Source organism: Vidua chalybeata, chromosome 3 (assembly GCF_026979565.1).
Source record: "Vidua chalybeata isolate OUT-0048 chromosome 3, bVidCha1 merged haplotype, whole genome shotgun sequence".
NCBI classification, from domain to species: Eukaryota; Metazoa; Chordata; class Aves; order Passeriformes; family Viduidae; genus Vidua; species Vidua chalybeata.
In genome coordinates, this window is record NC_071532.1 from 92,695,262 (window position 1) to 92,717,457 (window position 22,196).

The 22,196-nt window shown below is 35.3% G+C and overlaps 1 protein-coding gene across 1 annotated transcript in view; it reads right to left on the reverse strand.

Moving 5' to 3' along the window:
- The window catches only part of MYOM2 (myomesin 2), a 71,607-nt gene that overhangs the window by 14,775 nt on the left and 34,636 nt on the right, over positions 1–22,196 (reverse strand). The window contains exons 16-28 of the mRNA XM_053938014.1: positions 20,943–21,117; positions 19,512–19,633; positions 16,704–16,891; positions 14,111–14,237; positions 10,875–11,053; positions 10,595–10,709; positions 9,892–10,048; positions 9,693–9,799; positions 7,967–8,011; positions 7,348–7,484; positions 2,432–2,576; positions 2,241–2,300; positions 750–817 (exon numbers count right to left, since the gene is read on the reverse strand). Of these exons, the coding sequence (XP_053793989.1) occupies positions 750–817; positions 2,241–2,300; positions 2,432–2,576; positions 7,348–7,484; positions 7,967–8,011; positions 9,693–9,799; positions 9,892–10,048; positions 10,595–10,709; positions 10,875–11,053; positions 14,111–14,237; positions 16,704–16,891; positions 19,512–19,633; positions 20,943–21,117 (1,625 nt within the window). The remainder of the gene's footprint in view (positions 1–749; positions 818–2,240; positions 2,301–2,431; positions 2,577–7,347; positions 7,485–7,966; positions 8,012–9,692; positions 9,800–9,891; positions 10,049–10,594; positions 10,710–10,874; positions 11,054–14,110; positions 14,238–16,703; positions 16,892–19,511; positions 19,634–20,942; positions 21,118–22,196) is intronic.

Consider the following 22,196-nt stretch of genomic DNA (forward strand, 5'->3'; position numbering starts at 1 on the left):
CTCATAAAGAATGATTCAAGTTAGTCTAATTATAAGCCAAAAGTTTTTCAAAAGAAGAGGAGAAAATTAATACAAAATAGTCCATATTAGAGGAAAAGAGAATGAAGAGGAGTTTGCTGCCTGAATTCAATGTACTTAGTTTTTCAGACCTCTAATTAGTCACTCTAGAAGAGCAAAACAAATGAAAATTTATCTGTTCAGAAAGGCATTTAAAGATGTTAACAGCAGAAGTTACACTGAAATCAATATACATTATCATTACTTAAGATTCAAAAGTCATTAGCCAGAAATAATTTAAAAATCATGTTTTATAATCTTAATTCTCGAAGTCTTTGTAGCACATTTGATTACAGTTGATTAAATAAGAAGACATTTTGTTAGAGAAATCAGAAAATAATAAAGAAAGATTTTGAACTCTGGCTTTTTTTAGCTATTTTTAAGGAAGAAGAAAAGGAATACATCTTAAGGGATGTATATTTCATGCAAATTATTCTTATGGCTCACAATTTTTATAAAGAATTGGACCACCTCATTATACATTTAGAAATTTCCTATAACATTTTTTTCTTTCATTAACACTACTGCTGAAAAATTTTAAGTCAGAAATTTTCATATTCAAATTTTCCAAATAATAAATAGTTTTCATATGAAACTTTGGTTTTTAAAGGTATCTAAGTATTTTTTCACATTTTTCTACTTCAATTCTTCATCAACATATTCTAAAAAATAAATTCAGTATATTTCCTTACCTTACAAGAAAGTAAAACTTCACATTCCTCTGTAACATTCCAATACAAAAACTCTGAGAAGTGAGGACCTAAGAAACAAAATAATCATAAAGCAATGTTGTAGAATGAAGAGTATCAGAAAAATCCAGTGAAAGAAAGAAAAAGGATGACAATTTCAACATCCTTACACAAGAACAAGAGGGAACTCCTGAACTACCCATGCACTAGATGGAAAATCCTGCAAGTTTTTATCATAGTTACCCAGTGTCTACATTACAGCTTAGAAACCTGACTCTTATCTCTGAATCTGTATGAATTGGATAATGTTCCAAAATAGAAAATGGTGAGAGAAATTATTTTATTGAATATCTTTGTGCCAAATTACCAACTAAGCAGAGGAAAGAAACAAAGTAGCTACAAAGAAGAGTACAAATAATGTATTTAATGTAAAAACAACAAACTCATGACAAACATTTTTTGCCCAAATAATGTAAAATCTAAAAATGTGTTAAATATTACAGGCAGAACAGAAAATATTCCTTTTCCCCATGAAGGTCCCACTCTTGCCAAGAAATACATCCTGATGAAAATTTGCTGACATACATAGCCTTTTTAAAATTATTTTTTTTTACTTATCTCAATAAATGTACGTGTCTTTGTGTTGGCAGGATCAGGGGCCTTAATTCTGATACCTAAACCTGGGAAGTTGCAAAGTCCAAGACTTTAACTTAAATCATGGAGTGTTGAAATATTTTGTCAGTTTATGCTGTAAGTGGTATAATTTCTTTCCTAAATCATTTTTAAACAGCCTTCAAAAAGAAAAAAATAGAATTACGTTACTTCTGTACAGAATCTTACCTGAACTATTTAGGAAAAAAAGTTTTTAATAATTATTGTTAGTTTCATCCTGAAAGCCATCTGCTTACAAGTGAAAATTACAAACTAGAACTCAAGGTCAGTTTTTTAAGGATTTCACAGGGATAGAATTCTGAATTAGGTATCCAATAGTAATTTTCTCATTCAGCTGCAAGCAATGTTGATAATGAGCATATAACAAACTCTACAAATGCATAGCAACTATGCAACAAATATACATTTAGTTCCTGGAATTTTGCCTCAATAGAAACCATAGGGCCAAGCTTTTAATCTTCCTTATCTGGCACTACTTGTCTTGTCCATCTACTCTTCTGTCAATTATATTGAACAGACAACTTGAATGCTTAAAACTAAATGCACTTAAATGTTTTGTTGGAACGGAGCCTACAGCAGGCACACTTCTCATGAATATTGAGCAAAGGAAACCTTTTGTGAGAACTCCTTTTTTCTCTTTTAGTGAAGGTTCTGTCACAAATTGACAAAGTTGGAAAATAAGATCCACCAAGGTTTCAAGTGTCTCCTAAGACTGAACAATATCTTCTAATAAAGAAAGGAAGCTGTAAGTGTTTAGCATTCACCAGGGATGAATCATTAGCTGTAAACTGGGCCTGAAGTCACCAATCTGCTCTGTCTTACCTTGTTTTCTGAGATATTCCTTTCGTTGGAGTTCAGACTCAGCCAATACTCCCTTGAATGCTAAATTTTAGAAGAGGTGAATGAAAAATGAGTTAGTCACAAAATTACTCAAAATTGAATAATTGAAGTTTACTTCTTCATCAGAGTCAAAGTTTCAATATTTCAATATCTCAATGTTTCAGTGAACATACCATCTCCAATGAGAACTAATGAGGACTGGTTTTTGGCCTTTCCATCCTGAATCTGTACTGTGTAGGTACCTTCATTGTCAATTGTGAATTTTTCCATCACCATTTCTATAATGCCACTTGAACGGTCACAATTTATTTTATGCCTCTGAAATAAACAAATAAGTACTTCAGTATACTGTAAATTACTTATTATTCCTATTGAATAAATTATGAGTTATATTCCTTCCCCCACAGTCAAGCTTTTTCATGTCCTTTTAATTGTAAATTAAGGGAAGAAAATGTTGTTTTATTTACTGTTGTGCAATAAGATCCCAGTGATGACAGAAACCTCTGTGTGCAGCTGCATTTGGAATCCTCAAGTCATCATAATATATCTGGTTTGTATTTGAAAAAATTGTTTATGGCACTGTGCATATTTGAAGAGCCTAACAGCCAGCCTTTAGCTGCATTACAGCTTCCAGTTCAACAAGGGCGTTTGCTAGGCAGAAGGACTATTCCTTGCAGAGTCCAGAAACAACTGGAAATATTAAATGTGGATCTTCAAATAAATTCATCATACCAAATCCAAAAAGTCATCCCTACTAAATATTTGAGACATATATAGTAGTCAATGGTGGTTCTTATTTTCTCATAAGAAAAGTATAATGATTTTCTCATTTAATGCTAGGTGTAATTTTCAAAGAGCACTTTAAGCAAACGACCATGAGAAAAGTAACTTGTGCAAATCCCACAGAGTTTCTGGGACCCAAAAGGGATTGACCAAGTCCAGCAAAAGAGAGATGTAATTCTTTCAGGATATATAGTTACCCACATAAGTGTTTGCTGAATACACAAAACACCAAATATTGACTTGAATTCAAAGTTAAATATGCTTTTCACTGTTTGTGTCCTTTATGTGTTTGCTTTTTATTAAATATTTCAGAAAGATAAATTATTGTCAAGAATCATCATGGAAACAGAAAATTACAAGCTAGTATTGGACAGTCTTTGCAGAGTATGTGTTTTGAATTTTCAGGTACTGTTATAAATATAACCATGTTTTACTAAAATAATCTTTTATTCAGTGAGTTACAACTATGAGGACAATGTGCCCCACTAACACTGATGTTTTTTGAATCTCAACTAACAAATTCCTAAAGCTAAGTAAAAATAACCCATAGAAGTTTCTTGGTGAATACTTTCAGGTAAACGATGTGGCCAAGGATATTACACACTAACTTCCAGTCACAATTGCATAGAACAGTAAATGTCACCATCTAGGAGTTATATACAGTGAATTACTATAGACCCTGTTACTTTTAAATTTACTATACATATTTTTAAAAGTAGACATGATGTCTTATAAATAGAATGCCTTGATAAACCTGTTTGTTGATCTCCAAAAGTAAAGAATGGTACTAAAGTAACAGATAGATAAAGTTTAAGGAAGGAGAAAAAGAAGAAACATTAAAAAAGCTAGTAAAAATGCCACTTATTAAGCTCTCTAGAGTCTTATTGAAATGGAAGAACCTCTAAGTTCCAAAAGTAGTAGGAATGACCCCACAGATATATCTGCTTTAGCTTTGAGGGACACCTCTTGGCCAGCCTGAAAAACAGACTCACTGTTGTATGGATAACAAGTCTGGAAGAACAGTGTCGCACAGTCAAGATATTTAGCATTCAGTACTGACATTTTCAAATTTATAAATATTTTAAGTCTTAATGGGGTAATGGAAGAATGAAGAAAAAGAAAAGATGTGGAATTGACAAAGCAGCCGGCTAACAGATTGATCGGGATAATAATGTTTTAAGGGATATGCATGTTAATTTGGAGACACAATTTCCCATATAGAGTGCAAAGAAAGATGCAATGTCAAAGAATAAGACAAGATAAAATTAATTGAGAAATTAAGTAGAAAATCTACTTGTGTAAGACTTCATTTGTAAGAGTTAAGGTGATAGGTGAGGAAGGTTAAAAAGAGCATTAATAAGCTTACCTAAACTATCAAAAAGTGAAAATTTCAATGTGCAAAAGTCATATTCTTGCTTACAGCCTCTTCCCCTGAGAGGTCAAGGACTACACTGGCATTTACTTCAAGAGTTCCCAGGGAGAACATTAAATTAAATTTTGCCAGAAGCAGAAAAGTTTTTTTAAAAAAATGCAAGAGGTATGTTTTAATCTGATTCTTTATAACACTTTAAAAAAAATCTAGTTTTATTCAACAAAATATTAAAATATTAAAATTAAATCTGAGTAAGTGGGACTCAGTTCATTCCATTTTAAGCTTATTTCGAAATCTTACCAAAAACACTCCCTGTTAGGACCTAGCAGGAAAAATTAATCACTTCAGCCAATGTCATGAATCAGGCCACAATTCACCAGCATAATGGTCTATTGAACATGTTCAGTGACTGTAGCCCAGTCTCCAGACAGGTTTTAGAGTGCAATTAGGCTTCTAAGTATTGCCATTATGCAGCAAGATGAAGTTCAATGATTTTATGGGCATCATAAATATTAGGCTTTTATGTGACTTTCCACAAAAATATCATCTGTCTCCAAACATAAATGTCACCTGTGGGTTACTAATTAAAGAGGTGAAATAATGCAGCTGCATTTCAAGACTCTTTCTGATGTCAACACTTCCAAAGCGTATGTGAACTAAAAATAGCTCATTCTGTTCCATGAACATTGCCAAGACAAAGTATTGTCATTTCAATACATCCTAGGCACGAATATTCAGGTTTTCAGTGCTATGGTTTGTTACTTCTTAAAGAAAGAAAAACAGGGAATTATTTTACTCAGAAATACTTCTACTTGTCAATATGTAATTAAAATAAATGCTCTTTGCTTTTCTATGGTATAAAAATGCTGATAAAGCTTTTCTGACCCAAACCAAGATTTGCATTCTCAAGAATAAACTGAATCCTTCAAACAGCTGCACAGGAGATGAACTCTTCACAGGAAAATATTTCCAGTGCTGTGCTTATGTCCTGTAGATGAACCATACTCTTGCCCTGCAAAGGCATGACCTTGCTTTCTTATCAGCCCAATTTTTTTTATGCCCCTTTATATGAAAGGTCTTCCTAGAGCTGTAAAAATGTGGGAAGCTGGTGGCCTATCTTTTTATCTCTGTGTAGCTGTTCAATGCACAGTTTTTAATCCAAAACTAAGGAAACAAAATAGAAAGTGCTACCATATAAAAATTTTAAGTCTATGAACACTGCTGCACTGTCAAATGCCTCCCACATTATGCATAAAACTATTAATATCAGCCTCAGAGAGTCTTTGGGAACAGCATGTTGTTGGTTTGGAATCCAAAACTGAAGCATCCATTTTCTTGAGCTATTTTTCTAAAATATTTGCTCTTAACACTGGTCTGTGTGTAAATTCTCCTTCTGAATAGACAGAGTCCAACTCTTTTCCCAGTATGAATAGGTTCACACTGCAACAGGGATTCTATACTGAAAAAAAAAATATTTGAGTTACAGATTGGCCTTCTTTTCAGGTATTATAACACCTTAATAACATGGTATTAAGAATCTATAGGATCCGGGGAACTACAGGACCACCAGCCTGACTTCAGTGCCAGGGAATATAAAGAAGTACATGCATCTTGAGAGACACCAACATGCACAGGACAACCAGGGGATAAGGCCCAGCCAGCACAGGCTTGTGAAAGGCAAGTTCTGCTTTAATGACCTGATAAACTTCAGTGACAAGGTGACCCATTTAGTGCATGAAGGAAGGGCTGTGGATTTTGTCTACTGGGAAGCCTTTGACACTGTTTCCCACAGCATTCTCCTGGACAAACTGGTTGCTCATAGCTTGGATACATGCACTAGCTCCTGGCTAGATGGCCAGGGGCAAAATAATAGTGAATGGAGTTAAATCCAGTTGGTAGATATCACAAATTATGTTCTCCAGGGCTCAGCAGTGGGGTCAGTCCTGTTTAATATTGTTTAATAATGATCTAGAGGAAAGGATAAAGTTGGGTGGGAGTGTTGATCTGCTGGAGGGTCTGGAGACCCTCCGCAGACTTTCTGCTGGAGAGGAAGACTCTGCAGAGACATCTCGACAAGTTCGATGGCTCAAGGCCAATTGCATGAGGTTCAACAAAGCCAAGTGCCAGGTCCCGCCCTTGGGTCAAAACAAGGCTTCGGGAGGAGTTGCTGGAAAGTGGCCCAGTGGGAAAGGACCTGGAGGTGCCAGTCGACAGCTGGTTGAGCATGAGCCATCAGCATGTGCCCAGGAGGTCAAGAAAGCCAATGGCATCCTGGCCTGTATCAGCAACAGTGTGGCCAGCAGCACCAGAGCAGTAATTGTACTCAGCACTGGTGACGCCACCTCTCAAATCCTGTGTTCAGTTCTGGACTCATCACTACAAGATAGACATTGAGGTGCTGGAGTGTGTTCAGAGGACAACGGAGCTGGTGAAGGGTTGGGAGCACAAGTCCTGTGAGAAGCATTTGGGGGAGGTGGGGTTGTTTAGCCTGGAGAAACAGAGGTTCAGGGGGGACCATTAGTGCTCTCTACAACTGCCTGAAGGAGGTTGTAGCCAGGTTGGGATCAGATTCTTCTCCCAAGTAACAAGCAAGAGGACAAGAAGAAATGGCCTCAAGTTACATCAAGGGAGTTTAGATTGGATATTAGGAAAAATTTCTTCACTAAAAGGGTAGTCAAGCACTGGACCAGGCTGCCCAGGGAAGTGGTTGAGTCACCATCATTGGAGGTATTTAAAAGACAAATAGATGTGGCACGTAGGGACATGGTTTAGTGGTGGACTTGGCAGTGTCATGTTAACTGTTGGATTCCATGATCTTAAAGGTCTTTTCCAACTTAAACAACTCTATGATTCTATGATAACAATAGAAACCTGCAGGTTTCTTAAACAAAATCACTTACGTATTACATATCACAGTACTTATTATATACTTACATCACTGTTTTCGACTTCTTTATCATTAATGACAAATCTGAAAGTAGAATCTGGAGATAAGCTTTCAGCCTGAATCCAGAAACGAACTTCTCCTTTATCAAGAACCTCATAAGCTAATTCTGATTTCAGTGGTATTGCTACAAAAAGAAAATAATCAAAAATCAATAGTTCATGAAACCTTGTGAGAAATAGGAATATCATAGCAAAATACTAGCAATTCCCTATTATTTATGGATTTTTGGGTATCAAATAAATTATACACAGGTAAAAGTCTTCTGACGCAGTCTTTGGCTGATTTTTAAATCAATTTCCCAAAGGGAGAAGAGAATTTACACCTTACTGTTTGTACATTGTGTAAGGATTTCACTAGTAACAATTTATAATGTATTGTCAAAGTTAAACTTCAGAGATATTTAGGAACAATTATTTTATTTGATGTCAACTAATATTCTTCTAAACAAACTAAAAGATAAGGAAGCAAGGTGTTCCATGCTAAATGAAGCTGCCATGAAAAATGAAGTTACTATTGTCTCAGGAAGAATCATTTTGGAACTCCAGTCATTAGTATGTAATTATATTACTTCTAGAAGTGTCTAATAGATTCAGATCTTCAACTTACTTGGATTCTTTATTTCATAGCTTAATGCCATCAAACGTTCAAACTCTGAAAATAAGAAAAATGTTCGTGTTTTAATTTATTCTGAAAAATAAAGATAGCAAATGGGTGTTGATGAAAATAAATATCAGCATCAGCAAAGTCATCTCCTTAAAGCTTGTATATGAATTCACAACTCTTAAAAAAATGACTGAAAAAAAAGATTTAGGAAACTTAAATTCTGATAAATGGATTCAGCAAATGTTCTTATTGCATGCATTTTAGTACACATTCTCTCATGCAAGGGAATCTAAACAAAGGCAATATAAAAGAAATATGGTAAACAATGGCTTCTAAGCAGTGCATAAAGTTCCTTTATCCCCAGACTTTCTTTCTCAGACTGTTCCTGAAAATTTTGTTTTACTGTGGCAGGAAACAAGATTGAGTGCAGGTTAGTCTGAAAACAGTACAGAAAGTTCTAGTTAATGCACCAAATCCTCATGAAGGCCGTATGAGAGTCTCGAATTTAGTTTTTTAGATTTTCATACAAATCCTATTTATCATAGTCATTACCAATAAAGATTTGGAAAATGAACATTACTGCCAATTCCAAATTTACAGATAATGTAAAGACCAGAGAAAATTAGCATGGATTTATGACATGATAGAGGATTTAGCACAATTACAGGAGAATTTATAGCATTTGAGAGAGTAAATGGGCAGTGAAATGATGCTTTTCAGTGTTAAGATGAAAACTCTGATACTTGTGCAGAGATCCAGTATAAATAAAATTGTAATTTTCAGTGATATATGATCAGGAAAGACGTAGGGGAAGAATGGAATGGGAAACACCTTCAGTGCTTTATAAAAAAAAAAATTCAAAGTTAGAGCAGATGATGACAAGCTCTACAGAAAGATTTCAGAGCGATACTACAAAACTTAGCTAAAGGGCAGTTCTCATGATAAGGGCTCAGAAATCTTCCATGTCCTGGAGAACTCTTTTTTTCCCTCCTGAACATGGATTTCTTCTCAACACCTACTTGGAAAGGGTGGTTTGACATGTTTCTCACTGTGATTCCTTAAACAGATTAGTAGGTTGAGAAGCAGAGGGATTTTAATACTTGAGGAACTGGGCAGAGCAATTACAGCCAAGAACTGGGAAAGCACCAAAGTAATTTTTATTTTACGCAAAACAGCACACTCTCCTCTTTGTTTTTTATGTCAGCATTTCTCAATGATAGAAAAAAGTGAGACTGAAGCAAATTAATTTTGAATCCAATGGAAAAAAAATAGCTACAATGAAATAAAGCAAAACTAATATATGTAAGCCAAATGATAACTTGACCCAATATATTTAGGCCTTGTTACAGCATCATTGTTTTTCTCACTAATTTCCTGCATCTTGGTTATGAGAAACTGCATCTAGAGTCTCAAGCACAACTGAAAGTGTAAGGGAAATTTACAAACATCATTACAATCCCAGCATAATGAAAACAATTCTAATTTGCCATATTTTTTATCTTTATCTAGAAAATGTTGCCTGAAGTTATCCCAGCTTTCCTTATGGTAATCAGAAAAATGAGCAATCACACAAAGCCTGTTGTGGGTTCTTTTTTGTTTTTCTTTAATGCATAGGAAATAATCTGAGAGTTGTAGGGTTCTATTCTGTTTTTCCTTAGGTAATTTTTAGTGCCCAATTTTTAGTTGAGGTGATACAGTGAAGAAAGATTTGAAATTGTAAGGCCCTTACCTTGATCATCCATAATGAAGCTGGAGGAAATCCCATCTGTGTCACTAACTGAGATAGAGTAAGTTCCCAAGTCTGATTTATCAGGATTTTTGAAGTACAGCTTAGAACTAAAATCACCAATTAAAAAGAATATAATTAGCTGCATATCACATTTTTAACACGACTTACTGATTTCCTTTAGTAGATTGGCATGACTTACTGATTTCCTTCTGTTTCAATCTTAAACTTATGAGAATCATCAATCTCCTCATAAGATTTACCCCATGCAAAATGAGATGCGTCTGTTGCTTCTTTGCACTCAAAAGCCAGGTAAATATTACCCTCATCATCCACACCTGAATAGATTTCTTTTGTTCCTGCAAAATAGGAATCAACTCAAATGTGAAGACTGCATTTTTCTGTCAAGGTGCAATTCATAAATTGCTAAAGCCCATGTCTATTTTGTCCTAAAATATGCTGATTTTATTAGCAGGTCTATGTCATGTGCTGACTCAACATCACATGCTTGTAAGTTTCTTACTCTACATGCAAGAATTTAATGATTATACTAATAAATGCTTATTGAGAAACAATGAATAAGATAGAACTGAATATGAGAAGACATGGATGTTTAAACAAACAAATTTTATTATCATTCCTGAAGCTTTAATAAATGTGTTTCACAACAAGTAGCACCTTTGTTAGAATAAAAACCAGAATAACTGATTATCAAATAACTCCAGTAATAAATAAAGAAAAATATTATAATCACTGTATCTGTATCCACATGATGTTTTCTTTAAGGCTAACAGATTCTTAATTCTTTAAATACTTATATGTGATATAGCAAATTATGTTAATTAAACTCAATTGCAACAATTTTAGTATTTAAGAAACAGAGGAGATTAAACAGTTCATTTTACCTGGCCGTTCCTCAACAAGCACTGGTTCAGATATTTCAGATGACTTGCCTACCCCAGCATCATTCACTGCACGAACTTTGAAAACATAGGTATGACCCTCATGTAAGCCAGTGACCTTAAACAAGATAAAGGGCAAAGCCAATTTAAAAAACAATCTAAACTATTTTTGTTTACTCATATGAAGATATTAGCAGAAGCTGAAGGTCAAATACATGTATTTTTTATACTCAATCAGAACTTCTAGCAGTTTTATATTAATATTAATTAATGAAAATGTTACCTTAAAATAGCGCTTTGAAGTAGGTTTTTCATTAGCAGTGATCCAGTCTTCTGTATCTACTTCTTTATAGTCCACTAAATACCCAGTAATAGGGCTTTTGCCTTCATACACAGGAGCTTTCCACAGAAGAACTAGTGATGTATTTCTAACTTCACATATCATGAGATCATAGGCAGGACCTAAAATATTTCAAATATTGGAAATTCACTTCAATATAATGAAGTTTTGCAAGCTGTTCCTCTAGAGGCTGAAATGTACCTCTATAATTTTGACTGTATCTACTTCCAAAAATCTCATCCTTTACAATACACCTCGTATATGTGGTATTTAGGTCATTTCCCCCTCATGGCTCTGTACAGCAATACCTGCCTTATACAGTGAGTGACATTAGTATTCTGAAGCATACTTGCTTAGGTAGATCTCAGTAGCTTTATTTTAAGGTTAAGCTAATCATGTGGAAAATCCATGCAGTTTAAGATTTTCCAACAAGAAAGAGAGGCTTCTTGTCTATTATTTAACCCACCAGCCTCACATCAAAGTTGCTTCACTGAGCCTGATTCAGGTTCATAATTTAACATGAGGTTTTTTATCTTTTCATTAGTATACATGAGCCATGATCTTTCAAAGTAATCCAAAATCCAGTGGCACCAAGGGACTTTGGATCAGGCTTCTTGCTCCCTGACAAAAGAATTTTTATTGTGAACTGGATAGCTGCAGCTGAGAGGAACTTCTCAGGATTAATGATATCTGTTAGGAGAAATATTTAAACCAAAAATATCCTGATATTCTACAAATAAGTGAGAGTTTATGTTTGCAACTACCAGGTTATGTTCTTCCTACTATACTTTCCTTCTCTTTCACTAACTGTTGAAGTGCCATTCAACCTAACTTATAGCAATCATTTTTTTACTATACTCTTGATATTTATTTACACTAGTAAATAAATATAAATGTAAAGGCATAATTATATAAGTTTCCTACCATGGCCAAACACCCATGACAGAATACTCATATTCAGTCAAATCATATTGCTTGCTTCTTGTGCTTTAGATGTAGAAAGCTGAAGACTTAAGGATTAATTTGAGACTTAAGGATTTCCTCAGTTTTCAAGATATTCATTTTCCCTACAACACATCTTACCATTTAAAATAATCATTAAAAAAAAAGGAGTGGAAAGCCTTATAAATAAATCTAATTGCCATTCCAGCCTACATGTTGTTAACCAATGATGAATGAACATAAAATTTGTAAAGGATGATACTCAGCAAATACACTGAGGGAAACAAAAAAAAAATTAGAAGTTTTTCTCCAAAGTGGATAAACAAATTTCAAAAAAGAAACCTATTAAATACCTGTTGCAGACCTTATAAGGATAAAGATTAGATTTGTCGTGGAAAGAATGCTATTTTCAAGGAACCTAAAGCCTTCCCTCAGGGCTCTTTAAAAATTCCAATCTGAATGTCCATATATCCACAGATAATTAAAAATACACTGTGAAATGGACCTGATAGAAATCTAGACATTACAAGGAAAAGTGTAATGAAGGATGTTCTGTTCAGAGGAGTCTGAGACCCCAGACATTTCTTTTTATTTAAAGCAATGTAAGATAATCCATTAACAATCATTGCTATCACAGAGAAACTCACAGAGACACCTAAAACTAAAGTTTTGTGGGAGGATGAAATAATTATGGACTCTGGGCAAAGAATCCATCACTTATGCTGGAAATCCTGCAAAAGGTTTTGGCCTTTCTAAGGAAACCTTCCTTCTATTTCAAAAGGTGGAAGAATATTTTGTTGACACTTGGGAGCATATTGCAGACACATTACACTAGTCCTCAGTACCTTTAGTAAGTCTGGGAAGAGGGTCAGGCTCTTTCTCCCAGTCTTAAATCTCAACTATTTCTTTTCATTATTGCTAAACCATTGTTTAAAAATGTATTTTAAAAAGGCTTGTGAAGTATTTAACAGGTCCAGAGATCTGAGGTTTTTTGCAGGGTGGGCAATGTTCTTTGCATGTAGTGGGTTTTTTTAAGCAGGAGGAAAGCAATACTGTCTATTCAACTCATATCATAAAGAGAATAACATAATCAGCCAAACACTAAAAAGGTCAGATTGTTCATTATGGTAATTTCACTCTCTCCATTTCCTGAAAACACATTTTATTTCTTTATCTGTCATTTAAAATGAAGGATAATTTTCACTTCTTTGCACATTATGTAATTTCGATGATGTTTTGAAAAAATTGTAGTGAGTATAAATTCTAGAGAATTTCTTTAAGAATAATAATTGTTCAGATGATGATGCATTTACTCTAAATATTACAAGATTATAAGAAAATGTTATTAAAGTTAAGGTCAGAGGAGTAAACGTTTTGTTATTGACAGCTTTGTCGTGTCAAATCCATATGATAAGACTTTTGAACTCTGATGAATTTAGCTAGAAAACATAAAGACAAACAGCTTTTCAGCTAAAAATATGGGCATTTAAAGGAACTAACTTGGAATTTAATAGTGTAATTTTTGTTTTAGAGGGCAAAAAGAGGGGGATTTGTAAGCAGGCAAATGACTTGCAGAAGGTAGAGTTATAGTTGCTCTACTAGCATTGAAAAAATACTTATTTGGAGTAGTGTCTCCACTTTGGGCGCTGCCACTACTACTGTGGGTTTGTTAGCACATTTGTTCTAACACCTGGCTAATAATAATCTCTCAGGTAGCACCTAGGTACAATCTAGGGGAAACACACATACATGGGCACACTGAGAGTAGAAGACTAGCTGTGCCACTTGTCTCTACATCAAGAAAAAGACCCTTCTTATATGTTATTTATGACCAAAAGCTAATGTAGTTTTGGACTCTGAAACTCCAGGAATACTCTTAATAGACTGCATTTATGGTGCAGAGATATTGTACAGGTGGTGGGTGTGATGCGGAGCTTGTAGGGCTTCAAGAGGCGATAGAGATACAAACATAGACTAAAGGCTCAACATTCTTTGGAGCTGGTGAGAGTAGTGAAAGAAAGGGACACTCAACAAGCTAAGTAAAGGTCATCTATTTCCTAAGAAATAGATGTCATCATTGGAGGTAGGGCGGTAGCTTTTAACAGATCTCAGAAGCAAGGGCAAACTCAACAGGAGCTATGGAAAAAATTATGTAAAAGACATCCTGCAGATTTTGGCTGGAACTCCGTGGCTGTGTTCTAAGGACTTTGGGATTCATTAAGAGCTAATATGCTTACCAGGTTCTGGCATAGTCCAGGCTTTACACTTAAAATGCTCGCTGGGATCTGAAGGTTGACCTATTCCAACCAGATTTGCAGCAGCGACTTTGAATTCATAGAAGGCATCTTCAATCAAATCCTTTACCTTTTTCATTTGAGAAAACAATTCAATATATCAAAAGCCATGATTTATATTCATTTAATAAATACTTGGATATAAACATTCATTAATTGATTATCAGGCCTTACTTCCATGCTGAAGGGTCTAAGAGTCTTTACTCTTAAACCAAACACACTGCAGAGCTTTATATTATATGTCCATGTTTCAGTCACATAATCCTAGGAATAACAGCACTCATATACTGGCATGAAAAGTTGTAAGAGTTTAGAGCAAAGGTTCAAGGAGCCCAATCAATGAATGACCACTATCAGATACTTACGTGTGAGTGTTCTAAAATGAAATACTTTCTTGTGTTGTTTGTGAATGGCTGTTCATAAGCCATTCACTTAAGCAACAATTAAAATTGTGTTTTGCTTAAAAAGGTCACAAAGGATTGACCTAGGAAGAAAAGTAAATTATAGGAAAATAAAAGAAAAAACAATCCAATTAGTTCCACAATATGCTGATATAATTCCAGGCAAGAGCCTCTCAGCAGTATTTTGTGGCTTGTATGAATCTTTCTCTTAATATTGCTTACCATTACAAAGTGAGAAAGTAAGCACTGGTAATGGGATGAGCAGAATCCATAATAATCCTCTCCAAACATCCCTGGTAAATGAACTCAGATTTATCTAATGAGCCCATCCCCACACCAGCACCTCAGATTTTGAGATCAAAGTAAAGGACTAGAAGGCATGAATGTCTTGAAACCCAGAACACCTCATGGCAGCAGCCCTCTTCCACCTTTCTTCTTCCAGAACACCTAAATACAAAAAACCAAGTCTTCTACACCTGATTCCTCTGAATAATTTTCCCACAGTTATATTTAATCATATGTCTCAAGAGAGACAGCTAAGAGTGGTACTCCTAGTGGAAATACCAAACAGTTTTAGATTTTCATGAATAAATAGTTGCCTTTGAGAATGTGAGATAAAAAAGGATTTTGGTGTGATTTTTTAATAATAAAAAAACGTGATGGTAACAAACATATCAGGTAGTATCAAATTCAAGACCAAAGCAAACAAGTTGACACAGAAAAGCCAGGCACTAAAATAATTTAGACATAATTTCCTGAAGACAAGGAGCTACATAGTGTGACCTACAAGACAGAAAAACAGATCAGCCTGTGAAAATGATTTTGAAATCCCAGGTTATTAAGAGAAAGAATATTTGTGGGGTTCCCATAGAATTATTTGATCAGAGAAGGTTAAACCTTCAGTGATTTCCCAGTGCTGTACTGAACATCTCGGGCATTCTCTGTTTGCAGTATGTCATAAAATATTCTGTGCTACTAAAAGCTGTCTTGGTTTTGTTTACCATCAGTATTTCAGATTCTAGCCATTCAAACTAATGTATGAGGATGCACCTTTAGGCACAAATACAGTTACTAGCAGGACTGACACTTAAATACCTAGTTAAATTCTCAATGGTAAGCCCTAATTTACATTACTTATTTGTTTACAAATGCATTAAAAATATATATTGAAAACATTGCTTAGTATTGCCCTTTCATGCTTATCCTACCTGCCCTTTTTTATTTCTCACCACCCATGGTCCATCTGCTATGTCAGAGATGCCAGTCATAGAATGCAGGCACGCACGCATGCAGGCAGAGTATTGCTGCCTGCCTTCTGTGCATGAAACATTCTTCCTCAGCTCATCTGCATCATTATCTTCTACTTCACTGTCAAATACCTGCAAGACTTAGTTCTCTCCTAAGGTTTACAGGAAATTTGCTGACTTAAGAAATAAAATTGTAAGTATTTGTGAGTAAAATCTGATTGTTTAACTTAATTTAAAAAGCATCACATTGATTACTTGCTATATGCTACCTCCCTAAATTTTCTTCATGGAAGTTCACACCCAAATTTTCCTATTTTAAGAAACATTTCATAAATTGCAAGTGCAACCAGAAGTAATTTATTTCAAAACTGTACTCTGTAAAGGCAGTGACGAGACATAATGCTGAGTTCATTAATAAACATGCTTTTCCAGCTGAAGGCAGATTTTGAGAGTAAGAACAGAGACACTTAGATTTTTTTCCAACCCATCTCCATTTCATTTGCAAGTCCTCAGTTCTACAGAGAGCAGCTTCCATCCTTTCTCTGTATGTTGTTTTAGATGTGGTGATGTATACAGTGGTGATGTATACAGTGATCATTAACGAAAATAACTTGGGGAACTTTTTATAGCTCATTCCTCTTATTCCTTGTGAAAAATGTGCTTCACACTTTTCCCTCCAAAATTTACTTATCTCAATGGTCTTATTCGTATTAGAATTTCACAGTAGAGGATGGCACTGATCTTTTAGCCCAGGTGTAACATTGCTGCACTCCGAATGGAAGTGCCTAGTTTTGTTGAAGTATTTAAAGAATTTCTCTGTTAAAAAAATCTGGAGGAATTTTCAAATTCAAATCAACTGCAAAAACATAATGAGCAAAAAATACTAACCGTATAAATCGTCCGGGTAATAAGGGAAGAATTGACTTCATGCCAGTTTTGATGGTTAGCTTCCCGTTTATCCATATAATAACCAAGGATTGGTGAACCTCCACTGTACGTTGGTGCTTTCCAACCAAGGGTCATTGAATGCCCATCACAGTTCAGAAGAGTGATACCATGAGGATAGGAAGGACAAGCTACAAAGAAATATGAAACCTGAGAGTTAGGACAGAGTCTAAAACACTGCAGTGTAGAAGTTGCTTAGCATGTTTGATAATGCTTCTGTTTTCTGCAGCATACTGCTCTCAGCTGCACAATGAGAGCAAAGTGGTTGTAAAGTTGCTAAGCAACATTCATTTTATCACCAGATATAAACATGCCTAGCGTTTTGCCCTCTCAGAAGGTAGCAAGGAAGAGTAGATGATTGCAGGGAAATAGTAATGTCAGCATCCCCAAACCAAAAATTATGCTAAAATATTTAAATGGGTCAGAAGACCTCTTCCTAGGAAGAAAAAAATAAGCTGCTCAAATACTTATGGAATACAGTAAAAATCATCCAATAAAACAAGAAAAAATATTATAAACTTGAATGAAATTAAGTCATGTGACTGACTGATCTGTGCTCACCACATTTTTCCTGTACTGTCCTGATATTATATGCTTTATTCAGACTGTGACTGCTTTTTGACCCAGAAAGAGCAGAAGATATTTAGACTTTCAGACTATGTTGAGGCAGAAAAGTAATGTCCTCCATGAGGTTCCTTGCATGGGTTTACTCCCTTCTGTAGCAAAAGCAGAATTGTCACCAAGGCACCTTCCTAAGGATGAAGAAAACCCTTTTTCTGAACTTTTTAATCCCCTCCTACTGGCAAGCACCCCTTGTAGCAAGCAGTTTTGCATTTGTCATCCATACCTGAAAGTCTGTCCAAAGATATGCCTTTCTTGGCACTGGAGTGCTTCAATCAGTACAGCTAAACACCTGTCCCTAAAGCTGATCTGATACTTACAGTTGAATTACCAGGATAACTTTAGAGAATGTAACTTACCTCATTCAGAAGAGAATACATTAGCAAAGACCTTAGTACAGTCCCTGATCTTGTAGCTGTACTAGTGATCACCATGAAAACCAATAGTAATCGGCAGAACTGCCCTTTAATACTTTTTTTTTCAGATATGGTGCTATACTCAGAGGTCACAAAATGTGGCCTTTGTGTTTACTGCCACTTCTTGATAAATAAGAATGCCAGTAGCAAATTCTTGTAAATAATCTTAAAGTAATACTACAGAAAGATTCTGGTCACACTAATGCTAGGTCATCTATAAATAGTCCTGCTAAATTCCTGTAGAGGCTACAAAAATGGATAAAAGCTGTCCACATCCCATAAGTGTGTGTAAGATCCACATGCTCTGTGTTTGATGATGTACCCCATGCAACCCTCATCTCCAAAACACACAGTGACAAATAAGGTGCAAGTGCATTTACAACATTGTGGTGATAGATGTGCAAGTGTCCATGCACCACCTACCCATATGAGACACACTTCCTCCTAAAAAAAGTCAAATAGAGTAACTTTGTCAGTAACATATTTACAAATTTACTTTCTATTGACTACACTGAATTATAAATCTTTTAGAGGATTATTTCTCACAAATATGTCTACTGGTGTTCTCCAAGAGGTGGAGGGCACTCTGCTGGGGAAAACATGTCCTATTTAAAATTTTTTACTATGGAACTGACACTGTCCCTTAATTCAAATTGAACCACTGTTCTCCCTGACCTGCAACCGCAGAGACAGAATCCGGCCGAAGGGCAACATGGAAGCCGTGACCAACCTGACCAACCTGAAAGGCATCAAGTGGGTGAATCATTGATTGATGACTCGGATGTAGACAATGCGAGTGATCACTCTGATGAGTCCTCCATGAATGGACACTGAACATTGTTCATTTTTCTTTTCCTTTTTCTTTTTTTTAAACTGAGAAGGGTGAGATGTCGCCCTGATTTTTAAGAGTTTTCTAAAGCCTTCTGAGTTTACATCCTTGTAGAGAACTTTCTCATACAACTTTCTGTAAACAACTTATTGTTTTGCATTCTTTCATAGAAGTGGAGAAATTTGATGTACAGCTAGTTTGTCCAGTGTCGTTGGAGAGGTGGTGCATTCACCCTCCAATCCACTGGCACCTTTTGAGAACTATAAATGATTGGAGTCAGAGGAAATAAATTAGTCTCTTCATCGTGACCATAGCTGTGGTGCGTCGTTTTTCCTTGTGTCATCTGGTGACAAACCACAATAGCCCAGATCTGTGTATTCTTTGTTGTAAATACTTATTCAACCCTTCACTCAACTTGTACCATTCCCACTGAAGGCTGCATGACTGACCTTACACAGAAATTTTGTTTGTGGGACAACAGAGGGGATTTTCTGATTGGATCAGTTACGCAGCAATAAAGCTTACTGAAACTCTTATAAATGGAGCAGATGTCATGCTAAAATGTTTTGCACCACTCCAAGCCACTCAAAAACTAATTGTCTAGCTTATTCAGTATTTAAATTTCTTTGATACAGCCTAGGAGCAAAAGGCAACCTGTCATTAAAGTGCATCTTACCCAATATTTCTAACAGTCATTATAAATAACTTCTTTTATGAAATGTCTTTTCTCTAGAATAGTCACATGTCAGAGAATAGACATCATTAAACAGATGTGCATGACGGCTTCAAGGTATACTATTATAGTAAATGAGACCAAAAGAGGTGATTACTGAAGATATGTCACTCATTTGGGAAAGAAGCTGAGTTGCACAGAATCACACTTACTAAGGGCTGCCTGCACTGTTACAGCCTCCGACTCCTGCGAGTTTTCACTCAATCCCACAGCATTTGCAGCTTTCACACGGAAGACATATTGCTCTCCAGTTTCCAAACCGTGAACAACAAACCTGGGTTTAAAAAGATAACATCACATATAAGTGTATATTTTACAGGACTCATTCTATGTGGTAACATGAAATTGTGTATCAATTAAAAAACTCAACTTCATGAGTGCTTCACAAAGGAAAATATTTCCAAGAGGGAAACTGCAATAAAAGGCATGATGTAATACAATATAACTGTAGCAAAAATGGCAGTACTCATTAGATTGTTAGTACTGATCTAGCAGGTGAAGTCAGATAAAATATAATATATTCCCTCTGAACTTTGTATTGCTAAATTCTAATCTATTCTGGGAAGAAACTGTATTTTTCACTGTAGTTTTATATTCATTGTCAAAAATAGTTTTCAGTTGTGATCTGAGTTTCTTACTGTACTAAATAAAATACTCAGAGCTATCCTATTGTAATATATGTTCACATATGAAGAAATGAAATGCTTTTTCTTATTTTTGTGCTTTCTCAACCCCCTTCGACCAAGAATTAGTCTCTTTTTTTTTTTTAATCAAATTTCTTGACTACTTGAAAATCGGACTCATCAGAATACAAAGTCACTCAGTAAATGACTGACATAATACACTAAACAAGATAATGTGCTTGTTATAGAAAATACAAACTAAATATCTAATCTTTGCATTTGGTGATTGATTCCAATAAAAATAAATATGATTTTTCAGAGAGAAAATTGCTTGAAGAATCTTATAATGAAGTTTGATATCTTCAGGAGGGAGTAAGAAATCATCAAAAATTGAAACAGTGCTAATGTCATGACAAAGGAATAGAAACAGGGTCTACTGTTCTTTATCCAGAGATGTAACAGATCAGGGAGCTCTGATGTTTCTGGAATGGGACACTTGGCTTTCCTGCACAATAGTATCAGCTGCCAAAGCACTTTTGCCACTATATTTATAGCAGGAATGGCTGACCTTTTGCTCTGTTATTCATGGACTATCATAAACCTTTAGAATTCCCTCTCCTTTCTCATACTCTTCCTCATCAGGTCTGTTTACCCCACAACATGTACTTAAAACAGGCATATGTTGCACTTACTCATGTCCAAGACACTCAGAATCATGTCTCTAGAATCTGCATTTAAAACTCAAAGTCATGGAATAGAAAAATATATGAAAAAAAAAAAAAAGTGAGGAGAATTGCCCTGCAATTTGGAAATCTTGGCTCTGAGAGTCTGCAGACTGTTTTTCTTTACATTCATTCAACATTCTCCTTCAATTGTAATCCTATGGCTTAGCACATAAATTGTCCTAAAAATATCCTGCAGTTTTTAAACTTCCCAAAAATACAGGAATATTATCAATACCTGTTATATTTAATAGGTTTATGGTTACTAGGTTCCCAGCGATTTGATCCCACCACTGAATACTCAATGTAGTAGCCATATAAATCCTCTTCATGTTTTGGCTTATCCCATTGAACTACAACTGATGTTTTTGTATTCCTTGTGGCCACCACCTGACCAGGTGCAGAAGGTAAAACTAAGAAAAAGAGATAAAACACATACGTATTAAAAAATACATAAAAATAAAAGTAATTTGAACTAGATTAAACATTGCATAATTTGATAATATTTGATCACTACAGCTATAACTACTCCTTCCATGTTGATATTGTTATATGATATGTATTTTAATATATTTCTTTACGTCTGGATATCTATATATATGTGTGTATGCAAATTTATTTTTCTATTTTTTTTCTCAGAATGCTCTGTGATACTTCTTACCTATATGATTATATACAGGTTTTATGATAGTCAATTATAGAAGCACATATTTTCAAATAGGAGTGTGGATAAAAGCATAGAGATATGAAAATCTTCACACTCTAATTTCTCTCTCAAATAAGAGGTTGAAGGATAGCTTATGTTCCTGTAGCATTACTGTGTCAGTAAAAATGCACATAAACTACAGAGATGTGATATCATGAGGTTTAAGAACCTCATGATAGCCTAATGACAGCCCCAATTCCAAAAATATGAGCTTTTCAGATCAACTTTAAGCATATATTTGAATGCCAAAACTTTATCTAAAAGCAGCAAAATGAATGTCATAGAAGCATAGGAACACTGGTTGGAAGGGATCTCTGGGGATCATCTAGTCCTTCCACCCTGTCACTGAGAGTGGGACCATCACCAACACTAAACTAGTGTGTCAGTCACGGATCTGTACAAGTCTTGGAACCTTCTGACAATGAAGATTTCACAGCTTACCTGCACAACCTTTTCCAGCACTGCACTCTTGCACCTTTCTCATTAAAAGACTGTCCAGAATTAACTTACTAAGCTACAATTTTTGGCTCTTGCCTCTATTTGTCATTTGACAATGCTGAGAAGTTTGACACCATCATCTTTGTAAGTCTTCAAACTAAATAAGCACCTCTCTTCATAGGTCACAATCTCTAATCCCCTGGTCATCTTGTTGCCATACAGAGGACCTCTCCACTTTACAACCATCCCTCTTGACTAAGGAAGCCAGAACTGGGAAACAGCACTCCGGGACCAATCTCAACACCACCAAGAAAAAAGAAGATAAAGCTCTCTACAGTCTGTTGACTA